General features: G+C 31.4%; 2 protein-coding genes and 1 long non-coding RNA gene across 3 annotated transcripts in view; 2 read left to right on the forward strand and 1 right to left on the reverse strand.

Moving 5' to 3' along the window:
- LOC142223366 (uncharacterized) overlaps window positions 1-17,991 on the reverse strand; it is a 111,149-nt gene that overhangs the window by 44,779 nt on the left and 48,379 nt on the right. The window lies entirely within an intron of this gene.
- LOC142236440 (uncharacterized) overlaps window positions 1-17,991 on the forward strand; it is a 54,728-nt gene that overhangs the window by 2,111 nt on the left and 34,626 nt on the right. Inside the window, exon 2 of the mRNA XM_075307670.1 lies at window positions 4,896-7,056. Within this exon, the coding sequence (XP_075163785.1) occupies window positions 5,370-7,056 (1,687 nt within the window). The 5' untranslated portion in view covers window positions 4,896-5,369. The remainder of the gene's footprint in view (window positions 1-4,895; window positions 7,057-17,991) is intronic.
- LOC142223429 (uncharacterized) lies at window positions 16,536-17,323 on the forward strand. Its single transcript, XR_012718724.1, has 3 exons — window positions 16,536-16,654; window positions 16,743-16,928; window positions 16,983-17,323. It is a non-coding gene; the product is annotated as an uncharacterized LOC142223429 (long non-coding RNA).

A 17,991-nucleotide genomic window follows, 5' to 3' on the forward strand; every position in this document is an offset into this window, starting at 1 on the left:
TTTATCCTTACTAAAATTCTCTGCTACTTTGGTTCAGAATCAATAGTGAGAAAAAAGTCTGTTGTAAAACTGATGCTAAGATGTACCAATATTTATTCCATAAATTTTATTTTGTTTTAGTTTATTTTTAAAATTTTGTTGGGAATTTTCCCCAAATTAGTTCAATTCTAACTTAAACAGGAGAAGTTTTTCGTACACTTCTCAAAAATAGTAAGAATGAACTACAAAGTGGTTAAAATGGTAATACTATGGCGCCTAAGATTTTTTCTTTATTTTTAGTTCATTTTTGCTTTTCGAGAAAGATTAATTTCGTAAATGGTAGTTAAAAATCCAAAAATATCGGAAAATTTCCGTTAACTTAATGAATCTCAAAATTTGGAATATAATTTAGTTCATTTTTCGCAAGAGATAGTTAATGTTTCCCTTAATGTAGTTTACTTTTTTTCTCTGTGTACCAAAATCATTAGTGTAAAAAAAGATGTTTGGAACCGGGCATGCTTTTTTTCAGTGTAAGCAACAAAATTTACAGAATATTAAGGACAAAATTCTTTAATCATAAGGATCTACTTCATTTAACTGAGATTTTGCATTTTTTGATCACATATATAGAAACTAAAAATATACACCCAGAAAAAAGTGACCACTTCTTTAAGTTAAAATGAACTCATTGTGAAGAAAGTTGAACTTCTTATAGCGCCAAAGACATTTTTATTTGTTTGAACGATGTGATTTTCGTAGAAATTAGGTAGAATGCATTCCATATATTAGTTAACATTTTCCTATATTTATGTACTACAATATATACAGAAAGAAAAAATTTAACTGAATTGAATTCATATATGGAATAATTTTATTGAACTTTTTTCATTCATTTGGACAAATCTTACATATTTGCGGTAAACCTTTTACTTCAAAGTAAGAACTGCTTACCTTCGTTTTTAAATACAATTTATTTTTTTATATAAGCAATTTTTTCTTCATATAAAATACATGTTTTATTAATATATTAAATATACTTATTTAAAATCAACAGCATCGACTGGCCTTGAAATATTAGTTTATTATTCCACTATTGTCAATTTCCATGTAATGTTATCAACTGTAAACCTCATTTTTCTTCTTCTTGTACCTTTCACTTTTAATAAGTTGCTGCCTAACAAGTTTGTCCTCCTTTTACAATTTCAATACCTACAAATATAAAAAATCATAAACCAATTTTTTTCACAAAAGGTTAGCGTCACTGAATATTACCTGATAATTGAAGACGAATTAATAGGTTGTTATTCTTCTGGTATTTTCTCACTAATTTAAAATAACAAATATTTTATATATTTTATTTGTTATTTATTATATTATTTTACTAAATTATTTTTAACTATCTCTCCGTATATCATAACAACACGATTCCAGCTAAAAACACAACCCACGCGCAAACATATCGGTTACATCGATGACAGGTATCGATAACAAGCAGAAAAAAGAAATATAGGAAAATTTCCTCTATTCTAACAAGTGTGTTTCCTTAAGTTTTGAAAGGATTGAATACTTCTTAGTACGAATGAACTAAAATATATTTCTATGCCAAGTGTTATTCGTATGTATGATAAGCTTTCTATAATAAAGGAAGTCAGAATTATCATTTTATAGGAAATTTTACTAAATTTGAGGAAACTTGGGTTTAGTTCGGTTTTTGTTTATTTTTACGAATGCTTTGTTATAAGTGAATAAAATTTTCGTTTTCAGTAGTAAATTCTTATACACAGCGAAGAAAACAGTATTAGTAAAATTCCATGCCCTATTCTAGTTAATGAACTATTCCTAACTGCTTTCAGTTTAGGATTTTTTTACTGAAACAAGTAAATTTTATTATTTCACACAAAAATTTAACTGAATGGAAATAAAATGGCTAAACTAAATTGATAAACACTTTTTCCTTTAGTTTCGAAGGCACTTTTTTCTGGGTGTAGGCTAAGATTTATTTTGCGGATGTTATTTATTCTTTTTTTTTAGAAATACAGGAATTTCGATCCAAAGACGCTGCTTCTTTAAACTAAAAATGTTTTGAGGTTTTATACATTTTAAAATAAAATACGAATCTTACTTTACTTCAAAGTAAAAGTACATTTAAATAAGACTCGGAACGTAAAAAACTACCCAGATTCCAATCCATTGGATTTTTTATGGTGGTCATTTTAGAGAGAGAGGTACGGTCTAAAGAATAAGCTAATAAGCCACGGGAATAGTCAAAATACTTATTTAGAGCGTTAATCAAGGTAAGGGTTTTTATATCGAGCAAAAGTGTATTAATTCGGGGCTTATAACAACTTTAGCAAAATTTTGTCCGATTGGTCCAATTTTTGGTTAGGCCATTCACTTTTCGATTTGGAAAACAATAATTTATGTACCATTTGTTGTCCGAAAGATTTTATGGGCCCCGAAAGATTTCATTACCATTTGTTTGGATTGTGAATCCATCATCCGATATCTACCCAAATATAAAAGTGTATAGTTTGAATTAAAATGAAAAACTTTATATACTTTTTAACCTCTTTCCGTATAAGCAATATGGTACTCATATTAAATCTGAATTCGAGTGCATGGCATTCGATTAAAAAACCGGACGAAGGACGGTTGCGTGTATCGCTTTGGTTTCGCCCACTTTAGACTCTATCTATAGAAAATTATCAAACCACGAGCATAGTTATGGCTTTCCGTGAACCAAAAGTATCCACTTTTCAATTTCTTTTTAAAATACACTATTCATACCCAATATGTATACATTTTTTATATATACAAATATAAAAAAATTAACCATAGTTGCAAAAAAAGAAATATTTTTATATTATATTTGTTGTTTTGATCTCAGCTTTAAAACCATTGCATTAACTAAACTACAAGAGTAGCTTACACTGAAAAAAATATTGTCGTGAGGTCAAAGATTTCATGCCTTTAAAATACGAATACAAATTTTGCTTAGCATAGAAGACGCATTTCTCTAAAATAAAGTTATTTTCCTTGTCCAAAAGTCGATAAACTTTTCAATGAAGTCGTATTGTCCTTATAATTAAGTGATTTGACTTAAAAATGGGTATCTTAACATGAAAGAAAAAATTTATAGGCTAAGGTCAACTTGACTTTAATAATTCCGAAAGATTTTATGGGCCCCGAAAGATTTCATTACCATTTGTTTGGATTGTGAATCCATCATCCGATATCTACCCAAATATAAAAGTGTATAGTTTGAATTAAAATGAAAAACTTTATATACTTTTTAACCTCTTTCCGTATAAGCAATATGGTACTCATATTAAATCTGAATTCGAGTGCATGGCATTCGATTAAAAAACCGGACGAAGGACGGTTGCGTGTATCGCTTTGGTTTCGCCCACTTTAGACTCTATCTATAGAAAATTATCAAACCACGAGCATAGTTATGGCTTTCCGTGAACCAAAAGTATCCACTTTTCAATTTCTTTTTAAAATACACTATTCATACCCAATATGTATACATTTTTTATATATACAAATATAAAAAAATTAACCATAGTTGCAAAAAAAGAAATATTTTTATATTATATTTGTTGTTTTGATCTCAGCTTTAAAACCATTGCATTAACTAAACTACAAGAGTAGCTTACACTGAAAAAAATATTGTCGTGAGGTCAAAGATTTCATGCCTTTAAAATACGAATACAAATTTTGCTTAGCATAGAAGACGCATTTCTCTAAAATAAAGTTATTTTCCTTGTCCAAAAGTCGATAAACTTTTCAATGAAGTCGTATTGTCCTTATAATTAAGTGATTTGACTTAAAAATGGGTATCTTAACATGAAAGAAAAAATTTATAGGCTAAGGTCAACTTGACTTTAATAATTCAGAAAAATTCTTTAAATTTAATGAAATTGTCTTTAAAATTGTTGTCTTTTTGCATCTTGACTACTAAGCAAAAAATCGTTCAAATATAGGACATGTTTTTCAAAACTTTATTTTAAAGAAGTTTGTTACTTCAAACATAGCATAATTTCTACTGGAAGTCGAGTCCTAATTTGGAAAATAAAGTTGCCGTTTTTAAAGGACTTTGATAGCACATGAAGAAAAAAAGCTGAGAAAGCGAAAAATTAAAATTTGCTTCCTAGAAGCAAGTACACAAAACCTAAATTTAAAAGAGAATTGTGTCTTAAAAGTATCGTTACTTGTATTCTCCGCTTCTTTGACTCGGAATCAATACCAAATTTTTTAAAGTGAAGACAAAATCTTTGGAACCGAGTATGCTTTTTTTCAGTGTAACCAACAGCAAGATGGTTGGATTTCGGAATTACCACATTCCTGATCAGCATCCTCTACTTGCAGCAAAACTATCAACCAATTATCAGAATAAATTCAGGCAGTTCACTAAATCCAAAGTGAACCGCACTTGAACCTTCCGAAAAAGGTTTATGATAGCCGGCCATTGCCGAAATAAATTTGTACAAACATATCTCTTTTCCTTTGCCACTGTCAAATCATCGATGGCTGGGTTTATTTTGAGCGTGCTTTTTATATTATTTTAAGGAGTCGATGTCCCGAAATCTGGGCTTTTCCTACGAAATGTCTACATTGTATTTTTTTCTTTAAAGAAGAATCTGCTATCCCCACATGTTTATTGTTTTTTTTCTAATAACTTTTGGTAAAGTTCATAAATCTAAAATTTATACTACCTCCTTTTACTCTTATAAATAATCGTCGTTTCAATTGGCAACACTTCGTGTCAGCTTCCCTGTTTTATTTAAGCTTTATATTACAATTGACTTTTTTGGAAACATATGCAATTAGTGTGTCATATGTAAATAACCCTTATTTGTAAAAAACAAGTCAACAAGTAAAGTTTATTATTTCTTTTTTTCCTCTCATTGTAGCATAGATCAGCCTGCCGCCACCAAACTCGAGGACAAAGCTGAAACCACCATAGCCACGAGAAAAACCTAACCAGTTTAATTTGGTGGAAATACGACCCCCATTCAAACAAACTCAATGAAAAGTTTGCGCATGATTTCTACTTTCGTGTTTGTAAATTTGGTTTCCTGACGCCCTCTCTGTTTGAGCTGTATGAGATTTCTTTGGCAACAAGTTACGTTCATTCAACAAATCCACTTTCCAACCGGTTGCTTTGTCATAGCAAAAAGAAAGAAAAGCTGTAAGGATAGAAAAACGAAGGCGACCCCATCTGTAACGTCCAAGAGGAAATTCAAATGCAAATTTTTAATCATTCGTAGTCTGTAATTAGTAGTGGAACAATATTGCATTAACAGCTGGTTAACGCTGGGAAGGACCTTCGTCGGTGAGAAAATTATTCAAGTTAGATTGTTCTAATTGTCAACGTAATCATTGCCATGGGTTACGATGATGTCATAACATACTTGGGCGATTTTGGAAGATATCAGAAGCAAATTTACTTTCTGTTATGCTTACCCGCCATCTCATGCGGTTTTCACAAATTGGCTGGAGTCTTTCTACTGGCACGACCAGATTTTCGTTGCGTCCTGCCTTTTGAAAATGGAAGTGCCACCAGCTTTGAAAGTTTTCCGATATCTCAGTGGAATTTGTCATATCCCTATGATGCAAAAAGGGAAAAATTTGAAACATGTGAATATTTTGACATTGATTACACCCATGATTACCTCGGGGGTGGAATCATTCTCAATGGTTCATCGACGCGACCCTGTGAACATTATGTCTACGACCAGAGTACCTATAAAAGTAGTGCTGTTACAGAATGGAATATGGTTTGCAGTCGAGCCCTTTTGAGTGCCACCAGCGATTCACTTTTCATGGTTGGCGTTCTACTGGGAAGCATAGTGTTTGGACAACTATCTGATAGATACGGCCGTAAACCTATATTTTTTGCTTCATTGGTAATACAAGAAGTGTTTGGAGTTTTGGCTGGTGTGGCTCCAGAATATTTTACCTATACCGTGTCGAGAATGATTGTGGGAGCTACTACTTCTGGTGTGTTCCTTGTGGCCTATGTCATAGCCATGGAAATGGTGGGTACTTCGTATCGGTTGTTTGCCGGTGTAGCTTGCCAAATGTTTTTCTCTGTTGGATTTATGCTTACCGCTGGTTTTGCCTATTTTATAAGAGACTGGAGATGGTTACAAATAGCCTTAACACTGCCTGGTTTGCTATTCATGTGCTATCACTGGATTATTCCCGAATCAGCTCGATGGTTGTTATCTAAAGGTCGTAAAGATGAAGCCATTGTGGTTATAGAGAAAGCCGCTCAAGTAAATAATGTCACCATACCCCCTGAGGTATACGAAAATCTTATAGAGGATTCTGTGCAAAAGAAAAATGAAGATGAGAACAATAAGAATTCCAATGATAAATCGGCCAGTGTATTCGATCTGATGCGTTATCCAAATTTAAGACGCAAAACTTTGATCATATTCTTCGATTGGTTTGTTAATAGCGGTGTCTACTATGGATTATCTTGGAATACCAACAACTTGGGCGGAAATGTCCTTTTGAATTTCATGATATCAGGAGCGGTGGAAATTCCAGCCTATTCATTTTTGCTGGTGACCCTCAATCGTTGGGGACGACGAACAATTTTATGTGGCTGCATGTTGGCAGCTGGTGTAGCACTTTTACTTACAATCATTGTTCCCGGTGAAATGAATTGGTTGGTGATTTTATTTGCCATGATTGGCAAATTAGCAATTACAGCTTCCTATGGAACTATTTACATATTCTCAGCGGAACAATTTCCCACCGTGGTGCGTAATGTTGCCCTGGGCGCTTCATCTATGGTAGCTCGTCTTGGTGGCATTTTAGCGCCATATCTTAATGCCTTGGGTCATATTTGGCGTCCCTTACCTTTGATAATTTGCGGAGCTCTGGCATTCCTGGGTGGATTACTTTCGCTTTTACTTCCTGAGACCCATAATAAACCAATGCCCGAGACAATAGAGGATGGTGAGAAATTTGGAAAGCATCGAAAATCCAGTGATCTCAATGAGACCGGAGAAGAACTTACCTCAATGGTGTCATCAGTGCAACAAAATGGTAAAACCAAATGATGAATCATTTTCAGGGAAAATGTGTCAAGATGAAACCTCATTTTGGTATCGTACTTATGAATAAGCCTCAATTATTTAAAATTACAACCAACCAACCAAGCTAGGTATTTGCTATTAAGTAGTTGTTTTTTTTATAAATTAAAGTACATATTTTTATACTAAAAAAGTTTATTAATAGAACATTAAGAGAAATTAGAGAATTTTTTTTTGTATACAACAGTTTAATGCATGAACGATACATATTTCAAATTTAAAAAATACATACCATTAGTATTTGAATTCGATAGAAATTTGAGCAAATAATTATGGCAATTTTAGAAATATTGTAAACTATTTTAGGCATACACACCACTAAATTGACGTTGTATATCCATTGTGAGCTAAATATGATTGTTAGCATAGATGTAAGCAGAGGGGGAATGTGGTACATTCTCAAATACTTGCCCAAAATTGCCTTATGCCTATTAAATGAATATACTTGTGTCTGAAGAGATATTTAAACACCATATGCGAAACTTCTAAAAGAAACAAGACATTTTCAAGTGATTATGTTTTTTTTAACAAATTGTTAATTTTTATAACATTTTGTAAAGATTTTTAAAAATTATTTAAAAAAATTTTAGAGAAAAAAACTTTTAATATTATTTTTATTAAGTTACTACCAAGGGAATTATTTATAGAAATAATTTTTAAAAACCATAAATGTTTCTTTTCTATACACCTACACCATTATGTGTTCAGTATATGAAATGTGCTTATTCATAAATAGTTAAAGTCCGGCCAGTTAAGCCATACTAGCCCTGGCTTTATTATTTACAATCTCCGGTTAAGTGGCCCAAAAACGAAAGAAAACGAAAATAAGTAAATTTTGTATATGGCTGGGTCCCTTGAATATCATTTAAAATTTTCCAAAAATCGAATTTCCTTCAGTGTTCTAACTCAAACAGATCACGAAGTGTTAATTAAATGTGCCAAATACATTTAAAACCAGCATTACTGCAAGAGGAAATGAACCACCTTTAAAATGGATTTGATATATATGGAGATATCGCTCGTATTCAAAGATCTACATCACATTCCCATTTCCATTAAAAGTTTACTTTCCAACATCTTCGTTGTTTTTTTAAACAACTTGTCGATTTTCGATCAGTGATTGGTCGTTTTTTACGCGTTAAGATTTAGCCTCTTACAAAAAGTCGCACTGTATCTTTTAAGATACAACCAGAAAAAATTCTTAAGTCTTTAAATATTGAACTAATTCTATGTAATTTGTATGTAATACATCATAGCGCTATTTCTAAAATCTATTTTTCCGGAAAAAATTTTTAATTAAAAATTAAATTTTGGCCAAAAATTCAAAAAACTACAAATTGGAAGTTAAATAATATTTACCAGATATGAAAGTAATGTTGGTGGTGTAGAGTAAACATATCTCTATTCCCTATTATCAAATTGTGTATTTGTAAATAAAAACTTAGTTTCATTCGCACCGTACTTTTTTCAAGATACGATCACTATTTTTTTCAAAAAAAAAACATAATTTTTTTTAAGAAAATGTGGTATGCAGATGTTTTTATTTACCATTTTGCATATTATATATTTTTTTCGGAGGAATCGGTGACCTTGTGCATTTAAGGGTTAATTTTGATCATTAATTGCTAATTTGAATAGTTAATTTAATAAAATCGGATTGATTTTAAATGTTTGAAATGTCTTCAATCGCGAAAATGATGTATATATCACAGATTTTATTGGACGTCAAAAATAAATTGATTCCATTAACAATTTAAAATTTAATTGATGTTGATTGCAAAACATAATTCATTTTTAAATTAGAAATATAATTGAAAATTTTTATTTGCAATCACTTTCTTATCTGATTTAGTAGTCTTCTGAGTCTGATTAAAAAGTTAATTATATTTATAAATATTTTAAATAAAAATTTAAAAATGTGCAATCATTGATTTAATGTTTCTAGTTTGATTAAAATGCTAATTTTATCAATTAGTTTTTTAATTAAAAAAGTTTTTAATCGGAAATATTTTGGTGATATTTTATCTGTGCAGTCAAAGGGGAAAATTATAAACTGATTCCTTAAAATGCATACTTTAATTTACAATAATTTCTAATTGCACTTATAACTTTTAATATTGCTATGTATTCTGAAAATTTAAAAGAAAAAATCCCAAAGATGTCGGAAATTTACTGCATCCCCCGAAGACATTTTCTGTTAAACGTAAACCTACGAATTTATTTAAAATATCTGTATAAATACATATTGAACTGTATTAGGTCTAGCGAAGATTATTGACCGTTAAGAGATATTCTAGTACGAGATGACAACAAAATAATAGAAATTTAATAAATCATATCACATAGGTTATCATGCAAATTAACACATATATGACTATATTATTTGTAAAAATGTACTGAAATACTTCATCAGCTCTTATTGAGAGTGTATTATGGGTTGTAATCGTCACGGACATTATAATTAAAAAAAAAAAAATTACATAGAAATTTAATCATTTATATTGCAAAGTATTACTATGTACAATATTAGAAAAAAAAATAAAAAACAAAATGAAGATTATATTTTCTGAATACTGAGTGGATCTATTTATTGTTGATAAGTTTGTAAGACACTGGCTTAGGAAAATTAATCACGAAGTATTGGAATGCTCAGTGTTGAGCAGAGATGGTCTGTAAGTTATTTGACATTTACGACGCATTTGACCATATGTGAAAAACGTTGGAAACCTTCGTAAAATGCTAAGGACCGGTTCTCAATGTCTTGTCATTATGTATCGTGTCGATAAAACAGTTGATTCTATACAAACATTTTACTAACCAGAGGTCTATTTTCCAGTTAAGTCTTAATTGGAGGATGAGAAACTGGGACGTGTGTCGTATTATCACATTCACCTCTCATACGTGGATACTTCCTAAACGAGAACAACATTTAGTCGAAGTGGGTGTCCACTTCTTAGGGGGTTCACTGTATAATAGTGATAAATAAAAAAAATGCAAATTGCATTTGAGTAACATTTTCAAAATATTATTATTATAAACAAGTATATACACCAGTATGTTCGGCCGGGCCGAATCTTAAATACCCACCATCATGAATCAAATATTATAGTTTCCTTTAAAATTTCAGGGGGGTTGGATGACAGATATTCTTCCAAGCAAAGACGTTCAACTAGTACACTTCCCGAAGATAAATTTAAAGATTTTACCTATGAAAACTATATCAGATTTTTGATTTAAAAGAACCATTTTTAATTGAGTTTAACATCTCTTGTAAGTGTGCAAGAAAATAATGAAATAACATCTTCATTGGAAATCTAAAATCTGTCGGTCTATATGGAGGCCTTACCATATGGACCGATAAAAACTAAATCCGATACACGTTTTTGAGAGTCTAAAAAAACAATTTCAGGCAAATCGGATAAAAACTACGGTTTCTAGAAACCCAAGGAGATCGAGAGATTGATCTTAAGGGGGCTATACTAAAACATGCACCGATACTCATCGTTTTCGGCACACCTCTTTATGATCCTAAAATACTTTTAGATTTAAAATTTCAGCACAATTGGGCTATGGTTTCTAAAATCCCAAACAATAAAATCATTTCTTGCAAACCTATTTATAGTTCTAAAAACCCTACAGATTTTCAATTTCAGACAAATTGGACAACAACTACGGTTTCTACATGGGGGCTATACTAAAACATTGACCGATACTCACCATTTTCGGCGCATCTTGTAAATTATTTCTAGGTTTCAAATTTCGTGCAAATTGGATAAAAAGTACGGTTTCTATAAGCCCAAGAAATAAAATCTGGAGATCGGTCTATATGGCGGATATACAAAAACATAGACCAATACACGCCATTTTCGGCACACGTATTTGTGGTACTACAATACCTCTAGATTTTCAATTTCAGACAAATTGGATAAAAACTACTGTTTATATAAGTAGTAAAATCGGGAGATCGGCCTATATGGGGGCTATATCAAATCATGGACCGATACTCACCATTTTTGGCATACCACTTTATGGTCCTAAAATACCTCTAGATTTCAAATTTCAGGCAAATTGGATAAAAACCAGGGCTGTGGAGTCGGAGCCGCAGTCGGAGTCACCATTTTACTCCTATAGAAACACTAATCGTAAGTGTCCAGCTATTCCTGTCATCTGTTGTAGTGGTAGTGGTTATTTAAAATTCCGCCCGTCCTAATTTATGGCAGTTTATGCTTGTTTTATATATCCGACACATTGCATTTTTTAACATCTAAACTTTCTATCTGATTAGCCCGACATTTTGATTTTTGTGTATTTTTCTTTTTATATAGATTTATATTTTTATAGAATGTCTATATACACCAATATCAGGATCATTAGCGTAGCTAGACAATTTTCCTAGGGGGGGGGGGGGGGGGGCTATAGCCCCCCAGCCAAAAATTTATAGACTGAACTTATAGGTTCAATTAATGTTTTATTTCATAAAATTGAATAAAAAATTGGGCATCAAAATAACTCGACAATTAATTTATAATAAAGCAACTAAAAGTAGTTCCACACTTTTCCCAGCAAGAAAATTGTGAGTTGTTCTAAAGGCACAACTTTAAAAGTACTTCCAAAAATGTCCTCAATTATTTTAATTACTTCATTTTTTACTTTTTTTTGTCATATTTTAATGTGTAATTTTTTGTTTTCTTTTTTTTCAAATAGTTTAAAAAAAGAGTAAGAATAAATAAATTGGTACAAATTATTCAAATTTTGCCACAAAACTGCTAAATCCATTATAGAAAAATCGATAAGTTTGGAAATTATTCGAGGAAAAACGTTTCAAACAAGCGTCAGAATGCATTAAAAATCATAAAAACAATATAAAAATTATTTATTTGCGAAAATATCACAAAATTTTTTAATTCACATTCAAAACACTGAATTCGGATCTCACCTTAAGAAGGTATGCAAATTCATTGCAACGGCTGTTGAAACGGTGAACATTTGTCCTATGACAAGCTCATATTACATTCATTGCTTCTCCGCCAATTTTGCACCACTTCTAGACCCAAAAAGAACATTTTCACTACTTTTTAGGCAACGCTTTTTCGCAGCATTATTAAGATATTAATTTATGAAAGAATGTTTTAAAATCAATTACTATTTTTTTAATTAAATTGACTAAACTAAATCAATCATAAGTTCAACCACAGTTTTATTTCATAAATATCTGAGTTCAAACATTGCCATCGGTAACTGCTACCACAACCCAAGTAATTCGATTGTTCATGAAAGTCATTAGCGGAACTTTGTGCAATTGTATATACTTGTGTTATTTTTCTAAAAATTAAAAGAAACTATTGACATTTATTGAAAAATGGAAAATCATAAATAGAGTTTCAAATTCTGGGGGGGGCTAAATTTTTTCTGGAGGGGTCTAAGCCCCCTCCCCAGAGGCCTTCCTACGCTTATGATCAGGATTTTACTTCTTAAATTTCTGGAAGCCTAATTATTTTTTGAAATTTTGGTTTTTATAAATTCATATTGTTGTTATCTACCCATATTTTGATGTGGTCTCTATATAGTCTTGTGGCGTATTTTAATTTAGGTAGGAATGGCATCTTTCTCGCCAACATTCTATAATTTGAATTTCTGTTATTTTACTCTCTCTATTTTGAAGTCGGTGATTCCTCGGTTGACGATGACATGCTGGATGACGGAAAAACGCACAATCTTATTGTTTTTGGATAACTGCACCGTGCATAATAACCCACCCCTCTTAGATCACGTGAAATTGATATTTTTTCCACCCAGCACGACATCAAAGATACAGCCATTAGACCAAGGCATTATCCAGAACTTTAAAACTCTCTACACTGAAAAAACAGTGAACCTGCCAGGAAGAAAACTTTCGGTTAATTTTAGAAAATTTTGAATATTTGTATAAAATTTTAACTAAACAATATTACAAACGTTGGCACCACGCCGATATCATAAAAATTAGTAAATATTTTTCGACAAATTCAAGAAAATTTATTAGACATAACTAAGTTTTTTTCACTTGTTAAAGAAAATTTTGTAGTTTGAAGGAAAAACTTGGAGTTCAAAATTGCAAGAATGTCTTTAGTGACATACGATGTTCAGGATGGACGCATTTTTGGTAAAATTTACAAATTTAAAGAAATTCTGAACTATTTTGTGGAAGACACGAATTTAGTTAATCTTTATGCTTCATTTGAGTACATTTTCTTCCTCGGGTTTAGTTAATTTAACTAACGTACACAAAAAAGTATTAGAGTAAAGAAAATTTTCTCCAAACATAATATTTCTATGAACTAAAATAAAGTTAAATTGGCTTTAGTGAAATAGAGAGTTCACTTTTTTTTGAGTGTACCGCAGAGAAATTGTTTCTCTTGTGCTGGATAGCATTAAAAAAAATTAAATGGTGAATATAGCTGTTTTAGTCGCTGTAACGTTGCTCAATAAGGCCTGGAAAAATGTCAACCCTAAGACTCTTAAAAACTGTTTCAAAAAGTGCGGGTTTAGACAAACAGGTAATGAGCCATAGTTATCAGAACTATAAATATTTTCGAGTACGGACCCTGGGTGGGGACTTCTACCTAACTGTGGAGATTTAACTTTTGAGGATTTTGTTCAAGTTGATACTGAAATCTGTGTTTATGGAGTTCTTACTGATGCTTTTCGTCCCCAAAAATCCCCAATTTAAATTTAAATTCCTCTCAAAAATCTCCAACACATTTTTGACAAGTTTAAAAAATAAATAATAATAAAGCAATAGGCTCTGCTGTAGAAAATCTGTAATAATTTAAAAATAACAATCTTTTCAAATCCAGAAAGCTTCAATAAGTCACGATTTTGAACCGCAACCCTAAGAGACTGGTGATCGTCTTCCTAATGCTCGAAATATGAAAATGAGAATTTGGTCACCTTGTATTTATGGACGAAAATTTACTTCTAAATATTCAAATATCAAAGAGGTACTTCATAAATATTTCTATACAAAATTCTTCTTCTTACAAAATTTTCTATAGAAAATTCTTCTTCTTTCTATAGAAATAAAATTTTGGCAACATTTTCTTTAGAAATAAAATTTTGACAAAATTTTTTAAATGTTGACAAAATTTTCTACAGAAATAAAATGTTGACAAAATTTTCTATAGAAATAAAATGTTGACAAAATTTTCTACAGAAATAAAATGTTGACAAAATTTTCTATAGAAATAAAATTTTGACAAAATTTTCTATAGAAATAAAATGTTGACAAAATTTTCTATAGAAAAAAAATTTTTGACAAAATTTTCTATAGAAATAAAATTTTGACAAAATTTTTTATAGAAATAAAATTTTGACAAAATTTTCTATAGAAATGAAAATTTGAAAAAAAAACTATAAAAATAAAAAATCTATAAAAAAAAAATTTTCTATAGATAAGATTTTGACATTTTCTATAGAAATACAATTTTGGCAAAATTGTCTACAGAAATAAAATTTTGACAAAATTTCCCATAGAAATAAACTTTTGTTAAAAAAGATTAAACCGATTTCTCGAAAAAAAAACCCACAAAAATCCCCAAATTTATGGAAATTCCCCACAAAATCCCCAGGTCCCTAACTCACAAATTTCATCCCCATTCACGAAAAAATATCCCCAATTTGGGGAAAAATCCCCAGTACTGCCAACACTGCTTACAACTGACACAAGTGACTAATTCTATTCAGCACTCATAACAATAGAAAATTCATTAGATAACGATAGATCGCTAACTCAGAAGAAAATAACACATTTTTGTTTCAAAATAATATGAAGTAAAACTAATTTTCCTGATTTATTAATATGTTACTCTTGTTTATTTGAACTCTTATTATTTTGAAACACTTGGTAATTTGAACTTTTTCTCTTGTCCCTTGAGTTTCAAATTATCGAGAGTCGACTGTATTTTCATTCTGGCTTTGTGATATATTAACAAATCTATTTATGTATGTACAAATAAATCTTTAAAATCCAAATTATAATAGCTAACAGGTTGGCTGACAAACAAACACAAACAACAAAGAAAAACACATTTTTTTGTCAAAATTCGTTTTTATTATTCAACATAGTTCCCTTCAAGAGCGATACAACGATTATAACGACCTTCCAATTTTTTGATACCATTTTGGTAGTACCCCTTCGGTTTTGACACAAAATAGGCCTCAGTTTCGGCGATCACCTCTTCATTGCAGCCAAATTTTTTCCCTGCAAGCATCCTTTTGAGGTCTGAGAACAAGAAAAGGTCGCTGGGGGCCAGATCTGGAGAATACGGTGGGTGGGGAAGCAATTCGAATCCCAATTCATGAATTTTTGCCATCGTTCTCAATGACTTGTGGCACGGTGCGTTGTTTTGGTGGAACAACACTTTTTTCTTCTTCATATGGGGCCGCACAGTGTGTCCTTCCCATACATTCGACGGCCAAAAATAGAAGGTGTTGTACGAGAGTAATGAAATTTGGCACGAGTTCCTAATATAATAGAATTAAGAAAATTTCAAAGTATCGACAAAATCGGTTCAGATTTAGATATAGCTCCCATATATATCTTTCGTCCGATATGCACTTATACGGCCCTAGAAGCCAGAGTTTTACCCCAATTTGGTTGAAATTTTGCACTAGGAGTACAATTAGTAGCATAGTCTAGTGTGCCAAATTTTATTGAAATCGGTTCAGATTTAGATATAGCTCCCATATATATCTTTCGTCCGATATGAACTTATACGGCCCTAGAAGCCAGAGTTTTACCCCAATTTGGTTGAAATTTTGCACTAGGAGTACAATGAGTAGCATAGTCTAGTGTGCCAAATTTTATTGAAATCGGTTCAGATTTAGATATAGCTCCCATATATATCTTTCGTCCGATATGAACTTATACGGCCCTAGAAGCCAGAGTTTTACCCCAATTTGGTTGAAATTTTGCACTAGGAGTACAATGAGTAGCATAGTCTAGTGTGCCAAATTTTATTGAAATCGGTTCAGATTTAGATATAGCTCCCATATATATCTTTCGTCCGATATGAACTTATACGGCCCTAGAATCCAGAGTTTTACCCCAATTTGGTTGAAATTTTGCACTAGGAGTACAATGAGTAGCATAGTCTAGTGTGCCAAATTTTATTGAAATCGGTTCAGATTTAGATATTGCTCCCGTATATATCTTTCCCATACAAATAATATTTCAAAAATGCCATATCTTCTGTAAATTTATAACTAGAATGTTTATTTTTCGCAAAAATGCATACAGCATCTATTAAATGCTGTTTTGAAAATATGAAGAAAATCAGCCCACTGTAACACCCGTTCCCGTACAACCCCCATACAAAAATTGTACAGTTCACTCTATTTAATTTATTAACAACATTTTCACATCTTCGTGATAATCTAATTTTTTAAGCTTCAATTTCGTTCGTTCGGAGGATATCAACAAATGATGCATTACGTCTTCGTTAGTAGAACAGCGCCCAGTCTTGCGCGAGTTATATAGCCTATAACGTTTATAGTCTTTATTCCTCGCTTCCTGCTTCATTATGGTATGTAAAAATTTATTTAAAAAAAAATAATAACTTATATAGCGTTATATTTTCTAATTTTGCAAAAATAAAATGCACATCAACATAGGTTCTATTTTTAGAATGACTGCAAGAACTGCTACAATTTTAAAAGATTCTACACATTGCGTGTAATAATAAGTGACGTTATTATTCATTCAATCCCAACGTCTTTAATAGCTCAGTGGATAGAGTTGGCGGCTGGTGTGCGAACATCTGGAGTTCGAGCCCAACTCATGCTCAAGTTTTCATTATGGTATGTAAAAATTTATTTAAAAAAAAATAATAACTGATATGATTTTAATTTCAGTGTACGAGCACTTTATACACAATTATCTTACAAATATACTATTTATAGTAATAGACATGCACACAGGCAAAACAACAACAAGCTGTAACGAAAGAAAGAGTGCGCAGTTGTTGATGCACTCGTAAAATAACGCATAACTCATATTTTTTACTGTAATTTTTTGGTTTTCCATTGTTTTTTTGGCCGCGGGCAAATATGGGCACAATTTTTTTTTTTGAATCTGTTAGCTGAGACCCTCAGCTTTAATTTGGTATAGGACTCCATGTTTCGCACTGCTTCGCACACAACTAAAAGTTTAACGGAAAATCATAAATGTTTATTTTTTTGGCCCAAAATAAAAAAAAAAAAATAATTTGTTGTTTTTTTTTTTTAAATTTTTATTTTTTTTTAACTTTCATAATGCTTGATGCCTATTTAAAGTGAAAAAAATTTCTATAAGGTACACCTGGTGTATAGTTTATAAGTAACAATGTTTTAAATATGACATAGAAAACTAACCTATTTGAGACTTGTTCACATATGTCAACTTTGCGCTGCTCGGGACAGAAAACCAATGGAGATATTTGCATAAAATTTTACACACATGACCTTTGTAATATAGTTTAACCAACTGTGCAAAAATCATCAAAATCGGAGAGCAGGTCCAAAATGATTTATTTCCGCAGCGGACACAGTGTGGGCCGTTTTGCCGCGATTTCGCCATATAATATTCACTGTTGATGGTTTTTCGCTTCTCAAGATAATCGATAAAAATTATTCCATGCGCATCCCAAAAAAACAGAGGCCATTACTTTGCCAGCGGACTTTTGAGTCTTTCCACGCTTCGGAGACGGTTCACCGGTCGCTGTCCACCAGCGTTGCCAATTTAGCTTTTTTCCCGCTAGATTTGGCTTTTTTTGAAGACGTTTAGCGGGAAAAAAATGCATTTAGCTTTTAGCTTTTTTTCTGGCTTTTTTTCATGACCCTTTTAGTTATTTTTGGCTTTTTTTATTTTCGACATGTTCCTATT

Source organism: Haematobia irritans, chromosome 1 (genome assembly GCF_050003625.1).
Source record: "Haematobia irritans isolate KBUSLIRL chromosome 1, ASM5000362v1, whole genome shotgun sequence".
Lineage (NCBI taxonomy): Eukaryota > Metazoa > Arthropoda > Insecta > Diptera > Muscidae > Haematobia > Haematobia irritans.